Source organism: Endocarpon pusillum, assembly GCF_000464535.1.
Source record: "Endocarpon pusillum Z07020 unplaced genomic scaffold scaffold1323, whole genome shotgun sequence".
In the NCBI taxonomy this organism is placed as follows: domain Eukaryota; kingdom Fungi; phylum Ascomycota; class Eurotiomycetes; order Verrucariales; family Verrucariaceae; genus Endocarpon; species Endocarpon pusillum.
The window spans coordinates 90,179-114,114 of record NW_006915997.1 but is presented as its reverse complement, the minus strand read 5'-3'; the positions used below and the strand labels follow the sequence as shown (position 1 = coordinate 114,114).

At 48.5% G+C, this 23,936-nt stretch overlaps 8 protein-coding genes across 8 annotated transcripts; 5 read left to right on the top strand and 3 right to left on the bottom strand.

Moving 5' to 3' along the window:
• Nucleotides 1-496: 496 nt before the first annotated feature.
• On the bottom strand, nucleotides 497-4,752 carry EPUS_03917 (uncharacterized protein; the record flags this gene model as incomplete). Its single annotated transcript, XM_007801672.1, has 3 exons — nucleotides 497-1,135; nucleotides 1,185-2,743; nucleotides 2,793-4,752. 3 exons carry the CDS (start codon nucleotides 4,750-4,752, stop codon nucleotides 497-499), a joined length of 4,158 nt encoding a protein of 1,385 aa, XP_007799863.1.
• A 653-nt stretch (nucleotides 4,753-5,405) lies between these two features.
• EPUS_03916 (lysosomal cobalamin transporter) lies at nucleotides 5,406-7,262 on the top strand (the record flags this gene model as incomplete). Its single annotated transcript, XM_007801671.1, has 1 exon — nucleotides 5,406-7,262. One exon carries the CDS (start codon nucleotides 5,406-5,408, stop codon nucleotides 7,260-7,262), a length of 1,857 nt encoding a protein of 618 aa, XP_007799862.1.
• A 393-nt stretch (nucleotides 7,263-7,655) lies between these two features.
• EPUS_03915 (uncharacterized protein) lies at nucleotides 7,656-8,864 on the bottom strand (the record flags this gene model as incomplete). The annotated part of the gene is made up of 1 exon (XM_007801670.1): nucleotides 7,656-8,864. One exon carries the CDS (start codon nucleotides 8,862-8,864, stop codon nucleotides 7,656-7,658), a length of 1,209 nt encoding a protein of 402 aa, XP_007799861.1.
• A 1,003-nt stretch (nucleotides 8,865-9,867) lies between these two features.
• Nucleotides 9,868-11,591, top strand: EPUS_03914 (uncharacterized protein; the record flags this gene model as incomplete). The annotated part of the gene is made up of 3 exons (XM_007801669.1): nucleotides 9,868-10,323; nucleotides 10,404-10,627; nucleotides 10,682-11,591. The coding sequence occupies 3 exons, from the start codon at nucleotides 9,868-9,870 to the stop codon at nucleotides 11,589-11,591; spliced, it is 1,590 nt and encodes a 529-aa protein (XP_007799860.1).
• Nucleotides 11,592-12,351: 760 nt separating this feature from the next.
• On the top strand, nucleotides 12,352-13,161 carry EPUS_03913 (uncharacterized protein; the record flags this gene model as incomplete). The annotated part of the gene is made up of 1 exon (XM_007801668.1): nucleotides 12,352-13,161. One exon carries the CDS (start codon nucleotides 12,352-12,354, stop codon nucleotides 13,159-13,161), a length of 810 nt encoding a protein of 269 aa, XP_007799859.1.
• Nucleotides 13,162-13,968: 807 nt separating this feature from the next.
• On the bottom strand, nucleotides 13,969-14,757 carry EPUS_03912 (uncharacterized protein; the record flags this gene model as incomplete). Its single annotated transcript, XM_007801667.1, has 3 exons — nucleotides 13,969-14,140; nucleotides 14,191-14,249; nucleotides 14,305-14,757. 3 exons carry the CDS (start codon nucleotides 14,755-14,757, stop codon nucleotides 13,969-13,971), a joined length of 684 nt encoding a protein of 227 aa, XP_007799858.1.
• Nucleotides 14,758-15,204: 447 nt separating this feature from the next.
• On the top strand, nucleotides 15,205-16,839 carry EPUS_03911 (uncharacterized protein; the record flags this gene model as incomplete). The annotated part of the gene is made up of 1 exon (XM_007801666.1): nucleotides 15,205-16,839. One exon carries the CDS (start codon nucleotides 15,205-15,207, stop codon nucleotides 16,837-16,839), a length of 1,635 nt encoding a protein of 544 aa, XP_007799857.1.
• A 3,583-nt stretch (nucleotides 16,840-20,422) lies between these two features.
• On the top strand, nucleotides 20,423-23,569 carry EPUS_03910 (uncharacterized protein; the record flags this gene model as incomplete). The annotated part of the gene is made up of 1 exon (XM_007801665.1): nucleotides 20,423-23,569. One exon carries the CDS (start codon nucleotides 20,423-20,425, stop codon nucleotides 23,567-23,569), a length of 3,147 nt encoding a protein of 1,048 aa, XP_007799856.1.
• Nucleotides 23,570-23,936: the final 367 nt, after the last annotated feature.

Sequence of the window (23,936 nt, the reverse complement as noted above, 5' to 3'; positions counted from 1 at the left end):
CGCGTACCACGCCAAGCCTTCACGGAACTGATTATCAACCAATCACAGAGGCCAAAATCTAAAGAGGTTGATCATCTTCGCAGCATCTCCGGAAAGCTCTCAAATCCTGCAACAGTCACACCTTTCCAATCTGTGGTTTCAGGGTATCAAAAATGCCCCAGAAACATCGCGGAGGTGAGCTGAGGCACCTCCATGTTCTTCGAAATTCATCTGCCCCTTGGTCGCTGAAAGCGCTCACCTACAAGAAATTGCAATTGAACCATCTCATGGCTATTGCCCGCATGGATCTACGCCAGGGACACTTGCGGCTCTGTTAAGCTTATGCCCCTCACAAGGTCATTGTCACCTGGGCCCACCAAACAAAGTACCACCAACAGGGTGTGGTCACGTGAATGATTACTCACCACCAAGGCTCCAACCACAAACCGTGCGAGAGCAACAGTGTAGTCTGGCAAGAATAAACGTTAGTCGAGCTTCTAAGCTGGTTCTACTGTATCTAAAGGTAAAGCAGACTACAACCACTGATTTCGTTCAGGTCCTCGTTAAGCTCCCAAAGAGAGCTGCCGACTTTGTCAGCTGTGGAGTTTTTGTGGAAACTGTCCTGATCCAACCATCTCTGCACCAAATTACCATCAACCATGGCTGCCCCTCCGATCCCATCGGTTTCCACAGCTCTGTAGGCTCTGGGATTGAGGCCAAATGGATGCTCAAGGTTGGCTGTGAGGATATTTTGCAAAGCATATAATCTCCTATAAGTTTGCTCGGGGAGTGGTGTGATCAAGCCGAGAGACCCTTCTCTGCTCGTCAATAGAATCTGCCGGTTGCCGCTACTAATAGAATCGCTAGAGTAGTCATTCGCCGCAGGACTCGGCTCACTATCTTCTGATGACCCCTCGTGTTTTGGTAGTAAAGTCATGCTTGTGACGAAAGAACCAGAATGGAAGGTGCTTCTTTGTAGCAGCTTCGTCCCTCTCTCGGATTCGGGTGACTCTGGATCAAACTGCATGACATGTAAATCTCCATCTGCGTCTGCAGCGATGATGTATAGATTCTTCCCGTCCGGGAGAAATTCTGCAGCCATGACTTCCAGACCCGCTTGATCGCGTCCAAATAGTTGCAGCTTGTATGGCTCTTCCTGCATAACACTTAATAACGCTCAACAAACGTCTGTCATCCGCACTTACAGAATATCCAACGAACCACAGTCCATTCATTGCGTCACCCAGTATACACAATCCTGTTCCAGGTAGCTCCTTTGCCACGTTGACGTAGTATTTCATGTCCATGAATGCTACTGGTAAGATAGATAGGTCTTCTTTAAGGCCTCTCACCATGCATTTCTGGCCTTGAGCTGCAAGCATGAATCCCTGGGATCCTATTTTGGAAAGTGAAGTCACCGCCCCTTTCACTTCCTCTCTCGCAATCAGTTTGAGCTTCAGGCCAGTTTCCGGAACGCCCGGCTGGGGCACAACATCAACAACGTCAAAGATATAGATACAGCCTCTTGCCACAACATCCTCACCCTTGGTAATGGCTGTACCGACTACGATGAGCTCCTTTCGTTCATGGGTCTCCTCCGACACCTCGAGGTTCATAGATTTGATGCACATGGGACGCTCTGCGTATTCGAGTGGGAAGTTGTCGATGATGTTGAAGGTCGCCGAGCTCAACAGTTTCACCGAACCTTGCTCAACTTGTGGTAGACAGCTTGCTTCCTCGTTTTTCCAATCAGCATGCCATTCGTCATCTTGCGGTAGCTGAAAATCTGCTAGATGACTGGCCGCAAGAATATATGACTGAGTGCGGTCGAAATATGCAATACCACTGACATCGGAGCCGAGTTCGACCTTCCGCTCGACCCAGCTAGAGTGCCCGATTGAGATTTCTGTGGGTAGTCTGGCCATGCACAAGTTCTGATCCGCGTCAATGTACACAAACCCTTGGGAACATGATGCAGTATGGTGGCCGCTAAATGCCAGGATCGGCCGCGCTGCAAGGTTGTAAATTCGGGGGCTGCTCGTAGCAACTTTGGCAATCATGGCGGGGGATTGCCCTGGTGCCAGAACGACGAAAAGGCCATTAACGTAAGCCATTTTCATTGGACGGGATTTCCTGCTGGGATTGTTCTGATCTGGCTCCAGAAACTCACCCGAGGGTGCATTTGAAACAGGCCTCAGCGTGATCTTTCTGAACCCGAAAGCAGTTACCGAGGGTTTATAGCTCTCGTAGATAGCAAAATCACCACCGCTTGTCTTGAAGACTAAGTATGGACAGGTGTCGTTCCTGTCGCCGAGATCTGCAATGAGAAGCTCTGACACTGCTTCTGCACCTTTCCAATGCCTCGGTAGAGGTGTGCTGTGAGATAGTATGGAAGGCAGGAACTGCAATCCCTCGTAAAAGAAGAGTTTGATCTGCAAATTGGACAAAGAGTATATGCTGAGTGCCCCAGCAGAGGACAGCAATGCAACGATACAGCTCGTCGTGGTTGCCATTAGTGCGTTCTGTTTGGTGAAAGTGCCTTGTTGGTCGCTGTACAAACATGCAGAAATATACTTGCCATCACGGAGCTCGGTTCCAAGGTCGACTTCGTCCAGCTCCCCTTTCTTATCTGTCTTCAAAAGTACAATGGAGTAATCGTCCTTCAGAATAAGTACATAAGGATCTGCAAAGCTGGCGCTGATGGCTTTTGCGTCAGCATTGGTCTCCTCGTCCACGATCGGCCATATTTGGGCCAGTCCAAAATCTAGAATTAATTTAGCATAAACATCGCAAGACCCCGTAAAATAGCTTACCTCTATCGTAGACCCTGATCTCTGCTTCGAGGACTTGCACGATATGCGCCCCATTCGTGATTGAACCACATTCTATAGTTCCACCTGCTGAGGGATCAAAATCTGTGTTCGTCTTCTCTTGAGGGGAGCCGTCAGAGATCTGATACAAGGTTGACTCCGCTTGAACCGGTTCATTGGGTTTGGAGATGATCATGAATTCGTCATAGCTTCTATCCATACCTAGCCCATCAGCTGCCGCTGCTGGTGGCTTCACCGAGAACGACCAAACTCCGTCTGCTTGTGAAAGCTTCGACTGGCTGACAATGTCATGTCGTAGTTCACGGTTAAAGATAGTCACCCCACCAGCCAATCTCTCGCCACAGCAGACGACCAGATCTAGCTCTCTTGGCTGATCTTTTCCTTTGATTTCATCTCCGTCTCGCTTCCGTTTGCCTACGCGGCCAATCGTAACATCTCTTAAAGGAGCGACACAATGTAGTCGATCTAGTACGCGAATATTTGTGCCCGACGTAGTCACACCCTCTGATTGCCCTGTCATGGTTTTATCAAGGGCATCGCCGTAGAGATCATCGTCGTCCTCCTCTTCCTCTTCTTCTTCCTCCTCCTCCTGGCCCTCCGCTTCTCCCATGTCTTCTGCAACGTCACTGTTGCCATCGCCTACGGTTCGTTGTCCACTTCTCGAGCTATGCTTCTTCAATTGAGAGACCTTTCGTGCAGTACTTAGCAGTACAGAATCGGCAACATCGCTGCCAACAAAAAGTCGATGGGAACCGAGGGATGCGATACACGATGCCCTGGAGCGAAACAAAGTGTGTCCTAGCTCTTGCGAGAGCGTACGGACAGACATGCCAGAGACAGACCGTCCGTCCAGGCGAAAGCTGAGCACAGCCAGATTGCCAGTCGCAAGTACTATCAACATGTCGCCATTTGATGCGTTCAGTTGCTCGATCTGGCATCCTTCTAAGCGCATTCGGCACTCGGACTGGTCCGCCATGGAGAATGAGGAGCATTTTCGAGCAAACTCGTTGACGCCAACCGCGCTCGTCTTACCTCCTTGGTCGACATGGATGAGCTCATTAGCTCCAACTAACAGTGCACCTCCAACAGGGAGTGGTAAGGGAATGACGGCAGAAAGATCATTGGGTAATCTCGAAATGGACAATAAAGTCGTAGAGGCTCGTTGTTCCAAATCGAGAGTGAGTACCGCATACTGTGTCACATCTTTCCGTTCATGGTTCAGCGCCGAGGATCTGGCAATGCTCGAATAGAGGATACCGAAAGTGGGTTCTCGATATTCGTGCAGGAAGGCTATGTGGACTGGGTGAAGAATGCCTGGGTCAAGTGCAGTCAACGGCAACACAAAGGAAGAGGCGTATGGCGTCTGATATGTTTCGACATCGCCATTAGTCTTCTTGGTGGGCGATCTCTCTGCGTCTTCTCGATCAAACTCTGCATCGTAATCATCCATGACCAGATCATCGCCAGCTTGGTGAAAAGGGATGATGGCGACATTGGTTACCGCAAAATTGAAAATGGCACATCTGCTACTTGGATCAATTGTGAGATGATTGACACAATCGCGCAGATCAGGAGTGAAAGGACTTCGTTGCAGCGCTTCACTCTCATAGTAATGAATTGAAATTGTGGCAATGCTATGCTTTTCCACATCCCATTCTATCAAGCTCAACTTTGCGTCTCGAAAGGCAATAAGAATAGCTTCTCCTCCACTTTTCGAAGCCAGGATCTTGACTCTTCCCAGCGAAGTGATGGTTCCAGGAAGGCTGTACTCTGCTACCAGCACCAATTTGGTATCCTGGCCATTACTCGTCGGCTTATGAGAAAAGATCTGAAGCAAGGAAGTTCTAGCAACAACTAGGTTGCTTGCCTCCGGAGAGATGAAAGGCAGTGCCAGAGCATTAGTGACTCCAGACGGCGGAACCAGCTCAGTATAGCACTGCATGGTAGTAGTTGATATTTATCTCATCAGGCGCGTTTAAGATTCTTCTAGCCCACAGACATTATCAACAGTATTCGCTTCCAGTCATGTCATTTCTCTGCGGGGGAAGGCGAATATCAGACGTCGTGAAGAAACATCAAAATGCTGACCCCTCGTCAGTTACCAAAGTTTCATGAAGAGCTGCAACATCAGTGTCACGAGAGCTTATAGATTATGATCGTTCTGGATGATTAGAGATCCACCAGTGCACTACTAGGAGGTACGTGCACTTGTGTCAGCGTTGGCTCATCAGCAGAAATACGGAGATACTTCTGCCATGTGCTCATGAAGTGCACTATTTCCTATCAAACGTCTTTTGAGGTGGCTGGCATTGTTATGTATAATATGTACGCAGTATGCAGTAATTTTACACAAGTGGTTGGTTGTTTGGAAGCTCTGACCATCTTTGCTGGCTGGGCATGACGATTTCCCCAGATCAGCCACCAACGAACTTGGAAGCTCGACATCATCCTCCCCCCACAGCTCCCTCTCCGCTTTTTTTGAGATCACTCTCCGCTTTACTTGAGATCACTCTCCGCCAGACTTGGAATGTGCACCGTGTAATATTCCCTCTCCTTCGCACTTCAGAGTGCTACCTACCCTACGAGGCTGTCATCATGTCCAATTCCCTCGAACTTCTCTGGAAGCCTGAACTCACCTCCGCAGCTCGCACCCAGGGTCAAGGTCAAGGCTTTATCCAACTCACACTGATCTGGGTCGTCTATGCCGTGGTCATTGCCCTGGTGTTCGCCATAGCCTCTGTGTTTGTCTACATATACCAAACTCCGCGAGAGCGCTCTGCTTCGGTTACCATCGTCTGCATCTTCACCCTGACCTGTCTCCTTGCGACTGTCTTACTTTTACCTGTGGATGTTGCGTTGGTCTCAAGCACGACCAGCTCCAAGCTTGGTCGTCGAAAGGAATGGGCTACTCAAGACAAGGTCGACAATATAACCAAGACCTTGCAAATAGTCTACTATACTCTATACTCGGTCGATGCGGTCCTCTGCCTGCTGGTTGTTCCCTTCACTTACTTCTGGTATGAAGAATACGACGAAGCTGCCCAAGAGGATGGCTCGCAAACAGTTGGCACTCGCTTCTGGGGAGCATTCAAATACACCTTTGTCTTTATCTTCCTCTGCCTGGCCTTGTTCCTCGTCGGCTTCTTCGTTCCCATCGCTCGTCATCGGGAGGGCGCACATTTCGACCTCGACTATTTCAGACATCTTCTGACTGAGAATCATGGAGAACGGGCTCTTGTCTTCGCCGTTGGTCTTCTGATTACTGTTGGAATCATAATATACTGCTTCTATACTGCAGCTGGCATGGCGCTCCTCCCACTAGCCCTCATCAAGTCTGCCCCAGCCATCTCCGCACCCCAGCTTGCCCAAACCACCGCTACTGAACTCGAGGCCAATCGTGAACGCCAACGTCAACTCGAAGGTCGAGCCCAAGGCAATCCTGATGGTCTTTCCAGCAAAGATCGCCGCGAACTCGAAGCTCTGGTGCGCGAGGAACGAACGCTCGTTCGTCGCGAGCGAATGGCTGCCGAGTCTACTGGCGAAGGCCGTTCCTGGGTCGTCCGAGCATGGATCAAGCTCGAAGCCATCTTCCGTCCCCTGAAACTCCTTGGCGGTATCTTCCTCGTGATCGTTGCCCTGATCATCTTCGCCAGCATGCTTATAACCGGCATCGACAAAGCCCGCAACTCAATCTGCGGCCGCCATTGCGGCTACGTACTCGCCAAAATCAAAATCTTCCAACCCATAAACTTCATCCTTGTCAAATCCGCCAAAATCTTCCCAATTGACTACATCCTCTTCACCCTACTCGTCCTCTTCTTCTTCTCCTCCAGCATCGTTGGCCTCGCTACCGCAGGGATCCGTTTTCTCTGGCTGACCCTCTTCCGCATCCGCAAGGGCCACACAAGTCCCCAAGCTTTACTTGTTGCAACGGTGATGCTCACACTCATCACCTTTGCGCTAAACTACAGCATCGCCATGGTGGTGGCCCCTCAATACGCTACCTTCGGCCCTCAAACATTCTGTGACCACCCACTCCGCCACCCAGGCGAACAACCAGACTGCACAAACCACACCCAGCACATCGTCCCCTGCTCCGAGACGACAAACAGCCCAGCAGCGAAGAACGTTTGCACTCCGAGCATGGTCTCTCAGTTCCTCAACCGCGTGACGGTCAATTATCCGTTTTTCGGCGCAGTCGACTTCTGGGCTCAGTTCGTATTTCTCGGCGTGTTTTTGGTGGTGTTCCTCTTGATGCTGTTCCGGACGCCCAAGTTAGCGGATGAGGATGCCGATGAGGATGCGTTGGAAGCAGAGGAGGAGGGTCTCTTGGCGAGTACTGGAAGGAGGTTTGGTGCTACGTGGCAGGATATTACGGGGAGGGTAGGCAGGGTAAGTAAAAGCGGTGCTGGTGCAGGTGAAAGAGGTGCCAGGGATGGTGCAGATGATTAGCTGGTTGAATGCAACAGGGTCGAACGAAGGTATCTGCTCAAAGAGATGAAGTGTGACGTTAGTCGAAAAGAATTGGAAATTGTACAGGTGGGCTGGTTTTCTTTTCCTTGGTGAGCAGGTTTGACACAAATTGTACAAAACCATAGGAAGCACCGAAGACATCCGCGCAGCTAGCAGTGTAACTAATCGCGTACTCACTTTGACACAACGGGTCTTTTGTTTTGGAGCCAAGTGAGCTTCTGTGTACAAAATATGCCCTTAGCCTAATATGGTTGCTTCCGGCTGTTTGTTTCGGTGTACACAATCGTCGTCCTGCCCTTCCCTACCCTAGCCAGCCAGCTGCAAACACAATCCTCAAGTACTATAATCCCCTCTCCGCTCTTCTATTGTTCGTCACACAGCACCCAACCCGACCCTCTTCTTCTTCCTCCTCTCCCTCTGCTCCTCCTCTTTCCTTTTCCCTTTGCTATCCTTATTGTACTCCAGCGCCCGATGTCTCCTCTCCTCCACCCCGGCACTCCCCCCACGATGGCCCTCCATCCAGCAATCCCTACAGTACAGATCCCCGTCACAGCCGATGCATTGCAGGGTCGCGTCGTCGAGGCAGATGATGCACCAAGTTGAGATCTCGGCGTCGGTGTATGTGTTTCCAGTGTTTGAGGATTTGGGGGAAGGCGAGGATGCGGGTTTAGGGAGGGTGGTGGGGACGCTGGGGAGGGCGAGGGAGAGGGATGTGAAGCGTGTCATCAGGTCGGCGGTTGTGGAAGGGGTTTGTGATGAGAAAGATGATGGTGATGGTGTGACAGGGTCTTTTGAGGGGGTGGAGGGAAGGTCGGATGTTGAGGATAATGGCAAGTGATGCGAGGTAGGTGATAGGGGTGTATGGCTTTCGGCTTCGCGATATTCTGGGGGCGGATCGTCTTCTTGCTCGATATGCTGGGTTGCTGTGTTCTCATGACTGATTTCGTCCAAGACACGCTCGAGGTATTCGTGTGCTTCTAGGTCTAGCGAGTGGTTAAGCTCCGATTTCGTTTGCCGCTGCGCTTCCGCAGTGTCCTCCACTTCGGAATCGGGTTCTGGTTGGAATACGGAGAGGTCGATACTCAGCGTTCGCGCAGTCTGCTTTTGCTGCTCGTTGCCCGCAGCCCCTGGCTCTACGTCTCGGAGATCATCATTCTTTTCTGTGTGTGGTGGACCCTTGAGTGCGTCCTGCGCCTCTTTCAGTAGGTCTCTTACTTGGTCGTCCTCGCCTTTGTCGACTGCCCACTCCTCTTCTGGTCCGAGTTCAGCCAGTAACTCTTCTACAGTCTTGTCCTCGTCTCCCTTCCGCAACTCGGGTATGTCTAAAGAGGTGCCAGATTTTGTTTTTATGGATACAGACTTGACAGGACCATTACTGCCTTGAAGGGCTCGAAAGCGGGCAGAAATGTCTGCATGAAGGGCGTGACCCACAAGAGGGTTGATGTCATGTGCCGAGGGGGTCGATTTTGGGTAAGTCAATCTTTCTACCATTAGATATGCCGGCTGCCTAAGGAGTGCAAATGGGGGGAGGGTAATCACACTGCTTCGCATCCAGGTCAATCGTTGACTGCTTAAGAGCATTCAGCCTGGACAACAGATCGCGGTCACGATCAGAAGGTCCCTCAGACATCGCTACCGCAGCAAAAGAATGCTAATCGTCAATGCAGGGGCCCCAAATATTCGCCGAATCGCTTACTGAAATGCATGAGTACGTTAATGTTAACCCAAAGTCAAGCCGGAGGTGCAGGCGGGGAAAAGCGGCAGAAAGACGGCGGCGGTAGTTAAGCGGGCCTCACAACCGGTCCGGGCCTAAGGTGATGCCGCTCTTGCTCAATCTGGTCTCACCAGAACCAGGGTGAGGCGCAGGTGTTACTACGTACAATCACGGCTCAACCCCGCAACTAACTAGTCAGCAGTGCTAGGCAACCCGTAGACATGTAATTTGTCAGTCACTTATATAGCCAATACATAACTGATAGCTAAGGTAACTATAGGAATTTTTGAGAGATTTCTCTATATTTTGACCTATAATTGTCCGTATAGTTGGAAATTCCATGGCCAGTCTTGTCAAGACTTTTCCAAATAGGAATGGTCTGTCTTCTACTAGTTGTACTACGTATGCTACTAACTTCCTTCCTAAGTTAGCGAAAATCACAGAATTAGCGTCAGACAACGGTAATCTTTATCGTTAGTGATCTGTACGTAGTAGACCAAGCTGCACAACCCCTTGCTGTGTGATAGCTCCCAAGAGCCACTCAATGGAAACTGAGCTGTAACGAGGCTCTCCAAAGCAGCGATTACTGTCTGTACGACGTAGCATATCCAATCGCTCAATTGCACAACCCTTCTCGATGGAACGGAAAGTACTTGACCTTCAATTGGTCAGGGCTCACCCCCCAATCTTTTGCTAAGCTTATCTCTTAAGTTGAATCCTTAACGTCTGTTCTATCGAGGAGGGGTCGTTGATTTGAGTGATTGGTTATGCTCAAAAATTGGCTGAGAGCTCTGGGCCTTTGAATACCTGAAATTGATCCTGTCTTCCTCATCCTGACTTTCTTCCTTTTGTGTGTTTGTTCCATCAATCATGGATCCACCGAACCATGGTGCCCACCAGCTCCCCGAAAACGACGTCGAGAAACAGGGTGAGTTGGAGGCCACCGAACTCAATGTCACCACCGACGCCGGCAGCGACACTTTGAATCACAGTGACATCCCTCCTGATCCCCTCCTCCTCAAAGGCAAGCTCGCCAAGTTGAATGCCAAGGTGGAGAGCCTTGCAGGGCTTGAAGCTCGTGGCATAACACGTGTATTGCAGGAGGAGAAACATCATGGTGATATACACGGTTACCTGCAAATGTTTGCACTGTGGTTCAGCATTAGTTTGACGGCAATAAATATTATTACTGGTCTGCTTGGGCCACTAGTGTTTCAGCTTGGCTGGGTGGATTGCGTCTGCATTGTCATCTTTGCCAATGCTCTTTCTGCTTGCGGAGCCTCTTATACATCCACATTTGGGCCGGAAAGCGGAAATCGAACCATGGTTTGTTTGTTGGAGGTCCTACCATCGTCATATAATGGGTGGCTGATATCGTTTGCTAATCTGTATGGCTTGCTCGATAGATTATTGGTCGATATTTCATGGGCTACTGGCCTTCAAAGCTTTTCTGTATCCTCAACTTAGTCATGCAACTAGGCTGGGGAATCATCGGATGCATTATCGCCGGCCAGATGTTCTCGGCTGTCAATGGCGCAGGCTTAAGTGTTTCTGTTGGCTGTGTTATCAGCGCCGTTTGCATTGGCTTGATTGCCACATTTGGTATCGCCATTATCTACACATACGGGAGGTGCGCACTCTATACCGCTACGGAGGGGAAATGATTGGCTTACGGGCAAGCTAGATACGCGTTCATCCCACAAATTTTCGCCATTCTTGTCCTTGTCGGCTCTGCTGGCAAAAGCTTCGATACTTCCACTGTTGCTGTCGGTCCTGCTGGTACTGTTACCGCACATCGTTGCTCTTTCTTCGCCTTGTTGTTCGCAACCGTAATTGGCTTGGCCGGTTTAGGTGCCGATTTCTACGTCTATTACCCGACCGCGACCCCCAAATGGATCACTTTCTTGACGACCTGGTCTGGTATCTGGCTACCTACGATCTTCTGTAATATTATTGGCGTGGGTATCGCGACGGGCGTGGCTACAACCCCGGCCTGGAATGACGCCTACAGCATTTCATCAGGTGCGCTCTTCTTAGCTTGCTATGACGGCTTGGGTGGCTTCGGCGGCTTCTGTGTCGTTATCCTCGCCCTCGGCTCTATCACCAATAACGCCCCTGGTACTTACGCTGGAGCACTGACAATCCAAGTCCTTGGCCGTTATGCAAAGGCGATTCCTCGCTGGTTTTGGTGTGTCGTTATCACGCTGATTGAACTTATCTGCTCCGTCGCAGGGCGTAATTATCTGTTCAGAATCTTTGAAAATTTTCTCCCAATTATGAGCTATTCGGTTTGTCCTTGGCTAAGTATTGCCCTGGAAGAACATCTCCTTTTTCATGTACTTAGAGGCGTGCCGTTCGACTGGACGGCATGGGATGATAAGAAGAAGTTGCCCATTGGTGCGGCGGCGTTATTTGCTTCGCTCGTTGGCTGGGCGGGTGCCCTTATGGGGATGCATCAGATTTGGTATCAAGGGCCTATTGCTCTAAAGATCGGAGGGTATGGAGGCGATATTGGGGCCTGGACGTCAATAGCATTTGCGTGCATTACGTACCCGCCATTGAGATATGTGGAATTGAAGAGATTTGGAAGGTAGGCAGAGGAAAAGAAGTGAAGGATGAGGAAGAGGTGGATGAGTAGCGGAATGGTATGATGTGGTGCACTGATATTGGGCACTATTGCCCATTGCAAAAGTGTTGCAATTCCTTGGCGCATGTGCGGAGCTCCTCTGTTTTGCTCAAACAGCTACAGAAAGCCATTCAAAGACTTAGATACTATAGTACTTATATCAATATGTAGCTGAGCTTCTTCTGATTCTTTGGATATCAAATTTATATCAAGAAAACTTTTTTGGACTAAGCACACTTTCTACATATAAACTTTGACTACTTAATCTCTTAAAATTCAGACTTCAAAAACAGAAAACTAAACTTAATTATAAGTCAACAGATCTATAGCTACTGAATAGAATTCTTAGCATTCTACTTGATATCTACAAATTCAGTATAAACAGCTTCAGCAACAGCAGCTCCACAGCATACGCCAAGGAATTGCAACACTTTTATTATACAATGGGTAGTATCCCTGTCATCCGCGGAGTGGATAGAAAACATACGGATTGGCATTATCGTTAGCATCACACCAAGAAGTTCTAACGATACCTTTTCTCTACTTTTACTCCGTACACTCTCCCTAGTGGAGCAGTATCAGCTCAGACGTATCTATCGTCGTGTTGTAATGACTAGATACCTAAGACACAAGGTTCGGAGGAAATAGCTCCGCCGGCGCCAGGGCCCTTCGGCCCCATACCCTCATCATCGCAGGCAGCCTTTCTACGTACGAAATGTTCAGCAGTGATGTCAACCCAATATGACACCATTCAAGCTCCTTATGACTACATTCGCAAAAAGTCCATTGCCCTTATTGAGCACGAAAACGTGCAGACTACCGTTGCGCCATTGATCAACAACTCACGCGTCCTGGACCTTGCCTGTGGATCAGGCTTCTATACCTACGACTTTCTAAAATGGGGCGCGAGTGCCGTGGTCGGAGTGGACATCTCGCCGGTAATGATCGAGGAGGCCCGCCGACGGGGTAGCGCTGTTGCTAGCTCTCCTTCGAGCACCAGTGGAACCATCGACTTTATATTAGCCGACTGCGCGAAACCAACCTGCTACGCTGGTGCGCCCTTCGACCTTGTCTTTGGTGCCTGGCTGCTCAATTACGCGCCTGATCGCGCCGGTCTTGTCGACATGTTCCGCAACATCTCCCTCAACCTCAAGGACGGCGGGCACTTTGTTAGTGTCACCGTTCCGCCAACTCAGGATCCGACAGCTTCTGTCAACGCCGAGTTCAATGCTCGTCCCCCACCAGAGGGATCGGGAGGTTTGGTCTATCACGTTCTTCAAGATGTGGAGGATGGTATATATTTCCATCTGCACGGCAACACGGAGGTCGGGGACGTGGACTTCAATTGCTACCACTTGAGAAAGGACGTCTATGAGGCTGCTGCGAGAGAGGCCGGAATGAGAGGGGAGTTGAAGTGGGATGTCACAAGTGTGCCTGAGAGGTACCTGAGAGGGGACGGGCCTGGGGGAGCCAGCATAGAGGAGTTGAAGAGTTATCAAGAAGTGCCGAACTATGGGTTGTTGGTCGTTGCTAAGTAGACGAATGCTGTGAACGTAGTTGTTGTCTCTCAACCCTGGGAAAATACCGAGGACGCTCGGAATCTTTCTTGTATTCATGATCTGGCCGCAACCGTGAACGCTTATCCCTTCCGTACCTGAACAGGGGTCTAGAATGTCTCAATTAGTCATCGACGTTCTTTATTTGGTGTTCTTACAACTTCTGTGTAAGCAATTCATTAGAATGCAACTTCGGAGAAGAGATCCTCTGACATCAGAGCTTCTGAGCCTTTGTAGGACCACTTGCTTCTTCCTTAAATAGATATTGAGTGTTCGTTGAAAGAGCTTCAGAGAACAACCTTATCCGAGCTTAAATCTGCCAACGACCCTAGTTGAGGCATCAGGTAGTACGGAGGGGATAGGCCCAATCGAGGGTTGCCAGGTTATTACCTCTAATAGGCTAAGCAGAGTCGTCCTTTAGTAAGCTCATGTCTGTGAACAAGCAGATAGAGCCCATAGTCTGCGACTTGAGGCAGGGTGCATTTCTTTAGGTGATAAGGGAGTGGTTCTGATGTCTGTGAAGGAGGATGAGGCACATTCTGATGGTTCTTCGTTTCAAACCCGAGTAACATAACAGCCAAGAGAGCAGTTATAATAGCACTTAGGACAGACATCCACAACACTTATCTACAAATCACTCTGTGTAGGTAATCGATAGTAGAATAGTGATAAAGGCGGCATCGAATGGGTGAGCGTCAAGTGAGTTCGGAGCAGATTTTTCATCTCCTTCTTGTTGCCAAGAACGAGACCAACATTTTGACCACCTTCACAAGGGACAAAAATAATGGTTCATATGCCTCCAAGTAGAGCCATAGCATTTTGAAATGCATCGACGACTCCTTTGTCTACTGGATCATTAGCTGCGACCATAACTGAGGGAGCTGAGAAACTCGCACAATGCTTTCTCTTCTCAGCCAACGTCTCTTCTGACTGCTGTACATACGCAATCCGGGTTCGAAGTCTGTAACGTTTATTAGTGTCGACAACGATCTTGGTACAAAACTCGAGTACCTCTTTCTAGCTCTCTCAGACTCTGTCTTGCTGGAAGCGGTCGTAGACTCCTTCATCATCTGTTCCAAAATTCCAATTAGCATGGCCAGTGGGTCATACACAGCAACCACTTACTTTCATGACCCATTCAATCTCATCTATGATAGATTGCTCATGCTGTACTGCAGCCTCCATGTCCCCATCAAACCTTGTTTCCAGCTCTTCCCAGTCCTTGGAAGGAAGGTCCTCCATTGGATCACACGACGCCATTAGTGCATCCTCTGCTAGTTCACCATGACCCAGCAGGCCCACCTCATTTTCCTGTTGTACCAGTGTAGATGCCTGTGTCGCGAAATTCGAATGTTGGTTTTGTGGTCCTACTCCTAAGAAGCCATTGACTTCGAAATTGGTTGAGGAAGGCAAGATGTCCGACTGAAATCTGGTACTTCGAGTCGGGCTTTCGTGCCTTGTTTGTCCCGGAAAGAACGAACGCACGCTTGGGGGAGCCGTGTTCGATCGGGTAGGGGAGGAACGAGGCGAGCAGTCATCCGAGTCGGCCACTGAGCCAGGAGAGGAATGTGTGTTCATTCTCAGAACCCTTTCCTGACCCGATCCTGGTGATTGTAAATTTGCACAGCGCGCAAAGGATCGCACCAAGATAAAATTCTTCACTACTACATAAGGCTGAAGAGCACCAAACGCGCTGCGACGCGTACCTGTCACGAGAAAACGTGACCGATTATATAATACGGTCATCTTACCATTATTCCTAGGCGCTGGCTGCATCTTGAACGTAACTCAGGCAACGGCAAGCCAGCCATATGCATCACATGGACAGCAGAGCATGCGGACGCTACTGAGCACAGCAAATGAACGCAGATGAGTCATGATGGAGCGTAGTTCGAACGCCCTGCCGTCTTGTTGTACCGCCGACTTGCCCGAGGCAACTCGGTCAGAGGAGTCATCCAACCATAAAGAAAAAAGATGACACGGTTACTCTCATGTTCTCTATATGTTTGCTGAGCAAGTTCGAGCATGGAGTGCGATATTTGCATGCGATCGTACAGCTCCAGGTTACCCTTTTGCTGTCCTTCATGCGCCAGAAGCGTCCTGTACGAACCTCGATTGCGCAATGCAAAGCTTCTCCTGGAAAAGGAACACCTCGCTTCACGAATCGAAAGTATCCATTCTTCAGCTAAAGGGACCGATAAAACACCCAACACTCTAGAAGTCAGGCAGGATGGTCAGGCAATTACAAGATGGTCTGTCGAGAGCAGAAACATCCAGAAAGCCCAAGCCAAGGACAGGACGAAAGTCATACATGAGCACATTCAGACATTAAGAGCTGAAATCAAGGCATTTCGGGAGGAGATTGCCAAGCGTAAGGCCATGCTACAGAAAAAAAGGTCCGAGTGGAGTACTATCAAGAGTGCGGTATCAGAGCGGCAGAAGGCTAGCTCAGAGAAAGCGCAGGAGGAAATCAAGAAGATCACGCAGTCATGGGATACTATCCAAAATAAGGCAATCGAGACTCGAAGCTTCTTGTGCAGGGAAGCAGCACATCTACATGGTTTACGTCAGAGGAAGAAAATGAGAGGCGGCGTCGTAAGGGATCAGTACACGATTGGCGGTATTCCCCTTCTCGACCTCAAAGACATTAATAGCGCCAAAGCGAACGAACTCACCACCTCTCTAAATAATACAGCTCACCTCGTTGTTCTTATCTCGTTCTATCTTTCCCTCCGTCTTCCTGCAGAGATCACTCTTCCACATCGTAATTACCCTCTTCCCACCATCTTCACACCCACGAATTCATATCAAGGCCGAGAAGTACCCTTCCTAGGCACCACCCCCACATCGTCGTCAACCAACAGTCCTGCTGGCTCTCGCCATACAGACCTAAGACCGCTACCGCGCCCCCGCCCCTTGTTCATTGAACCTGAAAATCTTAAAGATAAAACACCCCATATCGCCAAAAGAGACTCAACAGCCTTTGCGTTCTTCCTCGAAGGAATCTCCCTACTAGCATGGGACATCGCCTGGCTCTGTCGAAGCCAAGGAATGTACGCTGGCACTGAATCATGGGAAGATGTCTGCAACATGGGTCGAAACCTGTGGAATCTTTTGATTGCGCCGCCACAGTCGCCAGCCTTGCTGAGAGTGCTCTCAGGAAGAGACGTACGACAGCAAAGGACCATCACCCCATCCGCACATCTTGCAGCCCCCTACAGATCCTTGAGACTAGGTCACTTCTCGCACGATTCAGCCCATTCATTCCCAGTCAACGGCGCCGACTTCCTCCGAGGCTGGAAATTGACCAAATATACCATGATCGTCGACCCGTTAAAGCGCGCCCTGATCGGCGAAATGAGCAACGCAGAATGGGAGATGTTGGAGCAGGACGAATGGGATGACGGGGGTGAGCAATTTCGAGCCGACGAAGCAGTCTTCATCAGGAACAGAAACTCAGCGGAGATGGAAGGTCGGTCAAGTTTTGATGATGCGAGGAGTATTATGACAGCTAGAACGGAGAGAAGGAGTGAAGATCGCAGAGTTGAGACTGATCGTGGGAAAGAGCTTGTAGATGCTGATGCTGATGCTACTGTTGCTGTTTCTGGACGGGTAAAAGGAACAAGTGGCTGGACCAAGGTGAAGAACCGAGAAAAGTGATAGCTACTGTCAGGCACCAAAGGGATGATAGAGGATTTTTTTTCTTCATCATCAGAGCGCTGAGAAGCTTGATGAAGTTTGCCGGTCTCTGTACGTGGCAGGTTCAGCAGATGTGCTGAAGGCTAAATATCATGGCTTCGACTCTGTATTACATCCCACCTCATCTGTATCACGGCCTCAAAACCCGTCTTCCTCCAATGCTCCCGCCTCCAACAGATAACCATACCATCGCGCTCAATCAAGTTTCCATCGATCAAGGACCTGACAATCAACACTCGACGGATTGGCCCGAACCCTAAATCCAACCCCATTGCTTGTGGGAGGGAAGGTGATGAATCCGAAGAGGCAGCGGCGTGTGGCGTGAAACGTCTGCTTGGAAAAGACCTAGATCGGGGGTTTTAAAGGGCGATTACATTGTTCGCCGCAGGATCTACTAGGGGGGAAACCGAACGAGGGCTGTCCTGGGCGTGAAGGGTCAAAGCCGGAGCAGCCTTTGGTGCCATGATCACGTACAGTACTAGTGCAAAAGTATCCGGCCAACTTCAAAATTTGTGTGGAACCACACCAAAAAGACGACTTTTTGAAATAGTTATAGCAACTTTAGCTAGGCGTCAACTACTAGATTTTAAATTTAATATAAATTTAGAATTAATCAAATATTTATTCATAAATACAAAATTTTCTTATAAAATATCTAGATATTCAATAGAACAAGTTTCAAGTCAAACTTTCCAAAAAGAAGAAAAAATTGTATGGAGTCCCATACAAATTTTGTTAGAATTTTGGATTACTCTACTTCTTAATTCTTCTTTTCAAAATCTACGAGTTTTGAGACAAAAATTTCTATTAATAAAGGATTAATCTACTAATTTTCAATAATTCACAACTTTTTAAATATGTAGTTGTCGCCTAGCTAAAGTTTTTATTCATTGTTAAAAAGTGCACCTTTTGGTGTGTTTGTGGGTTTGGTCGGATACTTTTGCACAGTGACTGTAGATCATGAGGAAGTGTTTCCTGGCTCATCAAATGACCAGGAAGAGGAGGCTGAGTATGATTGTGAGAAGAATGTTGTACGCAACCGTTGTGGGGGGGCTCATGAATCGTTCCTTTACCTACCTTTCTGACCCGCGTCTGGGTAGTTCGGGTGCACGGCTGAGATGGGAGGGCTAACGCATTAGACATATAATTTTTTTTTTCCAGATTTACACGGGTGATATTATAGTACAACGCAGATATCCTTACCCCTTGAGAAAAGCTGCATATAGTCAAGTTTTATGGGGTTTTGAATTCGGCTAAACCGTATTAATTCATTCTCAAATAAAGAACATGCTCGATTTACTCAGGTGGCATGGAATCATGTCTCGAAATTGTATTACGAATCCCTATTCGTCCTCTGACATATTTCTTTGCACTTAATATAATCTTGTAGTTTTGGTCGAGATATTGCTTGTCCATCACCCAACAACTTGATCTCTTCTCATACTGATTCCCAGTCTCAGACCTTCTCCTCGGGACAATGGGCCAGGTCACGTCGTGCAGCATTCCTTCTGCGTTGCCACCACCAAGATATTTTCCGTAAGACTGTATACGCATCCAAGCGTACCAGATGTACAGAGTCAGTGATATGAGTGGGATGGCACTGGCCACCAAGATCCACCATTCATTTAAAACCACTATATGACTTCCTCCTCCAGAGAGGTTTCTGAAATCGACAAATGACGCAGAAAAGAAATTGGAGAACACAATCGCAGGCAGTTAAGTCAATGTTAATATAGTCAGAACCTTAACCGCTACAGCATCCTACGTGCTCTTCTTTGTCAAGTCTTCCATCCATTTGCTAAGTTGGCGCACTTCTTCGTGCTCCCTTCTCGACTCCTTGGCTAGATTATGTAGGGAGAATGCACTGTCAAGATCAAGAAAGCTTGATACCGAGTTTGCAATGCCTTGGACACGCGCACGTAGTGCCTCACCCGCATGGAATTGAGATCAAGTTCCTGTAACTGATTGGAAAGAACAATAGCAATCGGATCGTACTGAATTGCTTGTTGATACGCTTTCGATTCTCGTATGGAACTGTAAATCCTGTGTAGCTGCTGTACATTTCTCATAGTCGCCTTGATAATGAGCGCAGCATTAACCAATTCCTCACCCAACAGCATGAGCTCTTGGCGCTCACCACGCTCTGGCATGCCAATGCGCCCTTCCTCGTTGCGGGATGCTCCTAGCAACAACTCAGCACGTTGGTCTGTCTGAGTAACGAGGTCTACTAGGTAAGGCCTCCAATTAGCAATCGCGGTCTCCAGAAGTAGAAGATGTATCGTCAGAGGACCAGAAGACGAATTACTGTCTTGATTGTGTGCAAGCTCCGTCAAGCAGTGCTTTGCGAGGCGCGAAGGCGTTACGAAGATTCAGATTCCTCCATCCTTGGATGGTCGATCGCTGCAATAGATAGCAGTCTTTCGAAGTGACCGCCGCGACGTTGGCTGATGAATATTGCCTCTTCCATTCAAATCGACGAAACGAAGACCATACATGCATTCCAGCGCATGAACATCTCCTTTGGATCTTAGTAACTCAGCTGGGAGACTCCTGAGACTTGGAAGTGCTATTTTGACCACGCACACTCTTGCACCATGTACAAGACATAATCTTTGAAACTAGGCGGGACACGCTTCTTATATAGTAGGGTCTCCAAAAGCTCATATTTATGGCGAGCGGCGAATACAAGTTCCGTTGATGGATGAAGAAGAACTGTACGCAATTGGTAGCAGCCACCACGTAGTGGCGCAGTTCTTTAGTCTTAGTCTCCCAGACATGCATGAGATCTGGTGTGGCGTGCTCTGGTAAACCTGAAACGGCGAGTCTGCTGCTGGATTCTTCCAGCCCACCGGGTTTACTCTCATCTTGAGAATGGGGATCTCGTGGTTGGCATCTTGCAGAGTGCACAGCATCGCTGGCACCCTTGGAATTTATTGAGTGGGTCCAGGAGAAAGCACCTCTACACATGCATTTGCGTTGCCAGACTCTAAGAACAGGCCGGACACCAAGTTATCAAACACTTCTGTAGAAGTAGGATTCGAGTCATGATAGAAGTAGAAGACTTGACTGAGGCAAAGGCACCCGACATGCTCGTCCAAACGGGTAGAAGTGTGAACAGCTGTAGCAGAACACTTGCAGATGAAGCCTTACTCCGATTGTATGGTCCTACAGTATCACACCCTTCGTTGTTTTGGGGCTGAGGCTGATCTCAATTTGTAGTACGAAGTAAAGTTTCAAATATTCTTGATAAATCATTGGTCTTGAGCTTTATCGCTGCTCTATTTTGACAGCTTATACTACCTGATTCCACGTTAATTTATTTACCAAATGAAATCCGATTCGGTCCGCACGCGCTACCTTTTCTCTCAGACTTAGCCAGATTTGTACGGCGTCTTTATAGAGCGTCACACGTTAGACCTTGATCATTACCTCAGGCCCCCCTGTAGTAAGGCTGGGCATATTTCGATGCCTTCGAAACAGGATAAAGACCAAAAACCATCACTCGATCATCCTCTGGCTCTCATTTCGGCTAGCAGAGAAAAATATGGCAAGAAAACGACCCCACCCCCAAGCCAAAGATTTTACCATCGCATGGATTTGCGCTCTACCTCTCGAACTCAGCGCTGCACGTGCTGTCCTGGACGAGGAATACGAAGATATCAACGAGGCAGCTCAATTCGTATTAGGTCGCATCGGAATACATAATGTGGTTATTGCCAGTCTCCCTGCAGGGCAGATTGGCACAAGCTCTGCTGCCGCGACTGCTGCTCAAACGCGATCCTCGTTTCCTGCTGTGTTGTACTGGTTGATGGTGGGGATTGGCGGTGGCGTCCCAAGTTCTGTCACTGATATACGGCTTGGAGATGTTGTAGTCAGTCAGCCACAACATTGCCATGGAGGTGTTATTCAATACGACCTGGGCAAAACTGCGCCTGATGGGCAACATATTCGTACGGGTTTCCTCAACGCACCGCCTCCTATACTAGGAACCGCTGTGAGCAAGATGCGGTCAGTCTCAGACTTAGGCAAAAGCAGAATCCAGTCCTGCTTGTCCTCCCTCTCCCACCACAATATGTTCGATCGGTGCCGTGCGGGTCCCGACATCCTCTTCGAGCCCTCGTATAAACACGTTCAAGGATCAACATGCCATCAGTGTCCCGAGCATAAGATTGTCCAACGACCTCGACGGGAAAATGAAGATATTGTCATACACTATGGCTTGATAGCATCTGGCAACCAAGTCATGAAAAATGGAGTAGAGAGAGACAACTTAAGCGCTAAATTGGGTGGTGTTCTTTGCTTCGAAATGGAGGCCGCCGGCCTCATGAATAACTTCCCCTGCCTCGTCATCCGGGGCATATGCGACTATGCAGATTCACACAAGAATGACAAATGGCAGCCTTTTGCTGCTGCATCAGCCGCAGCGTGTGCGAAAGAAATTCTGTCTTGCGTCCCTACTTCTGGACGTTCGAGGAGTCGGAGCCATGAAGCTACCGAACGTTTAAGTTATACATTGCAAGCCGGTCATACAGAACAAGATTCCAGATCCAGAAAGATATCAAAGGCGAACGAGGCGTTGGAAGGCTCTGGTCAGGATTCACTGTACGTGGGATCGTCTCTGACAGAAGATCAACGACAGCGCTTTTTGAGATCGTTGAATTTTGATCAGATTGATGCTCGTCATGCAACCATTCGATCAGCACACGCGAAGACATGCAGATGGATCCATAGCAACCCCGGCTATCAAGACTGGCTCGACGATGACCGCCTCCCGGAACACCATGGCTTCCTGTGGCTCAAGGGCAAGCCAGGGGTGGGCAAGAGTACCTTGATGAAATTTGCCCTTGCAAGCACCAAAAAGAGACTGCCCGATTGGACCGTTATATCCTTCTTCTTCAATGCTAGAGGCGAAGATTTAGAGAAGTCAGCGTTAGGAATGTATCGGTCCCTATTGTTTCAGCTCCTAGAGAAACTTCCTGATCTTCAGAAAGTACTTGCGTTGCGGCCTCCACAACTAGACGACATGGGATCTCCCGAATGGGATGTTGAGATCTTGAAGACTATTTTCGAAAATGCTGTTACACAAATTGGAGATCGCCCCTTAATCTGCTTTGTCGATGCGCTAGATGAGTGTGAGGATGATCAGGTACGAGACATGGTGGTCTTTTTGGAGCAACTGGGCCAGACTGCGGTCTTATCTGGATTGAAGTTTCGTACTTGTTTCTCAAGCCGGCACTATCCCCACATTACTATCGATAATTGTAAAGAGCTTGTTCTCCAAGAGCAAGATGGCCATCAAAAGGACATGACGAATTATCTCCATAGCGAGCTAAAAGCTGGACGCAGTAAGTTGGTTGACCAGATCAGAGATGAGATACTCAGTAGGGCATCTGGCATCTTTTTATGGGTTGTCCTTGTCGTACGGATGCTCAACGAAGAGTATGCTCGCGGTCGCATACATGCGCTGAGAAGGCGACTTAATGAGATCCCGGACAGCTTGGAAAAACTCTTTGACAGCATTTTAAGTAGGGACAATCTAAATGGAGATGGGATGATTCTCTGTTTGCAATGGGTTCTGTATACCAGACGACCATTAAGAACCGAGGAGCTATACTTTGCTATCCTGGCTGGAATCGAGCCCGAGTCTGTGTCTGCTTGGAACTCAGAAGTGATTACTAAGGACGACATGGAGAGATTTATCTTGAACCATTCCAAGGGGTTGGTGGAAGAGACAAAAGCCAAATCAAGAACCGTTCAATTCATTCATGAATCTGTACGAGATTTCTTTCTTCATGGAAAGGGACTAGACAAACCATATTTCGGACCAGCAGCTACGTTTCCGGCACGAAGCCATGAAAATTTGAAGCAATGTTGCCAGAAATATCTCCTAGGAGTTGATGTCACATCGAATCTAGCTTTGAATGGATCGCTGCCAAAAGCCTCATCAGAAGATTCAGCGAATCTTCGCCGAAGAGCCTGTGAGAGTTTTCCTTTTCTCGAATACGCAGTACATAATGTGCTTTACCACAGCGATGCTGCAGACGGCCTTGGATGTCCCCAGAATATGTTCATTAGAGAATTTCCTCTCTCAAGATGGAATTTCATGAACAACCTCCTTCAAAGATATGACATTCGCCGTCATTCGTCCAATGTTAGCTTGCTGTACATTCTGGCCGAGGAAGACCTACCGAGCCTCATTCGGATTGTACGCAGGCATGTTGAAACCATCGACATTAGAGGCGAAAGATATGGTTCGCCGCTGGTAGCTGCCTGGGCAGCAGGGAACGAAGAAGCTCTCCGAGCTCTTCTGACCTTGAATGAACGTGAAGAAAGTGAGCTTCACGCTAATCATGATGGATCATCTCCTTTAGATCACGATCTTCGCGAAGTGGTTTCATCACTTCTTAAACACAAACACGACATCAAAGTGACAAGCAATACAACCTTGCTGTCGTGGGCGGTTCGACGAGGAGAAATCAGCATAGTGAAGTTCTTGCTTGCAAGCAGAAATATCGATGTGAATGCTAAGGACAAGGATGATTTGACACCATTATCATATGCTGCCCAAAACGGTCATTCAGAAGTAGTGAAGCTTCTGCTTGCAAGCAGAAATATCGATGTGAATGCTAAGGACAAGGAAGATTTGACACCATTATCATGGGCTGCCCAAAAGGTCATTCAGAAGTGGTAAAGCTCCTACTTGCAAGCAGAAATATCGATGTGAATGCTAGGGACAAGTATGATTTGACACCATTATCATGGGCTGCCCGAAACGGTCATTCAGAAATGATAAAGCTCCTGCTTGCAAGCAGAAATATCAATGTGAATACTAGAGACGAGGATGATATGACTCTACTATCATGGGCTGCACGAAATGGTCGTTCAGAAGTAGTGAAGTTACTACTAGCACATGATGATATCCAGATCAATACGGAAGATGGAATATGCGATCAGACTCCACTATCATGGGTTGCACAAAATGGTCATTCAGAAGTAGTGAAGTTACTACTAGCACAAGATGATATCCAGATTGACCTACACAATGGGGCGGTGTTATA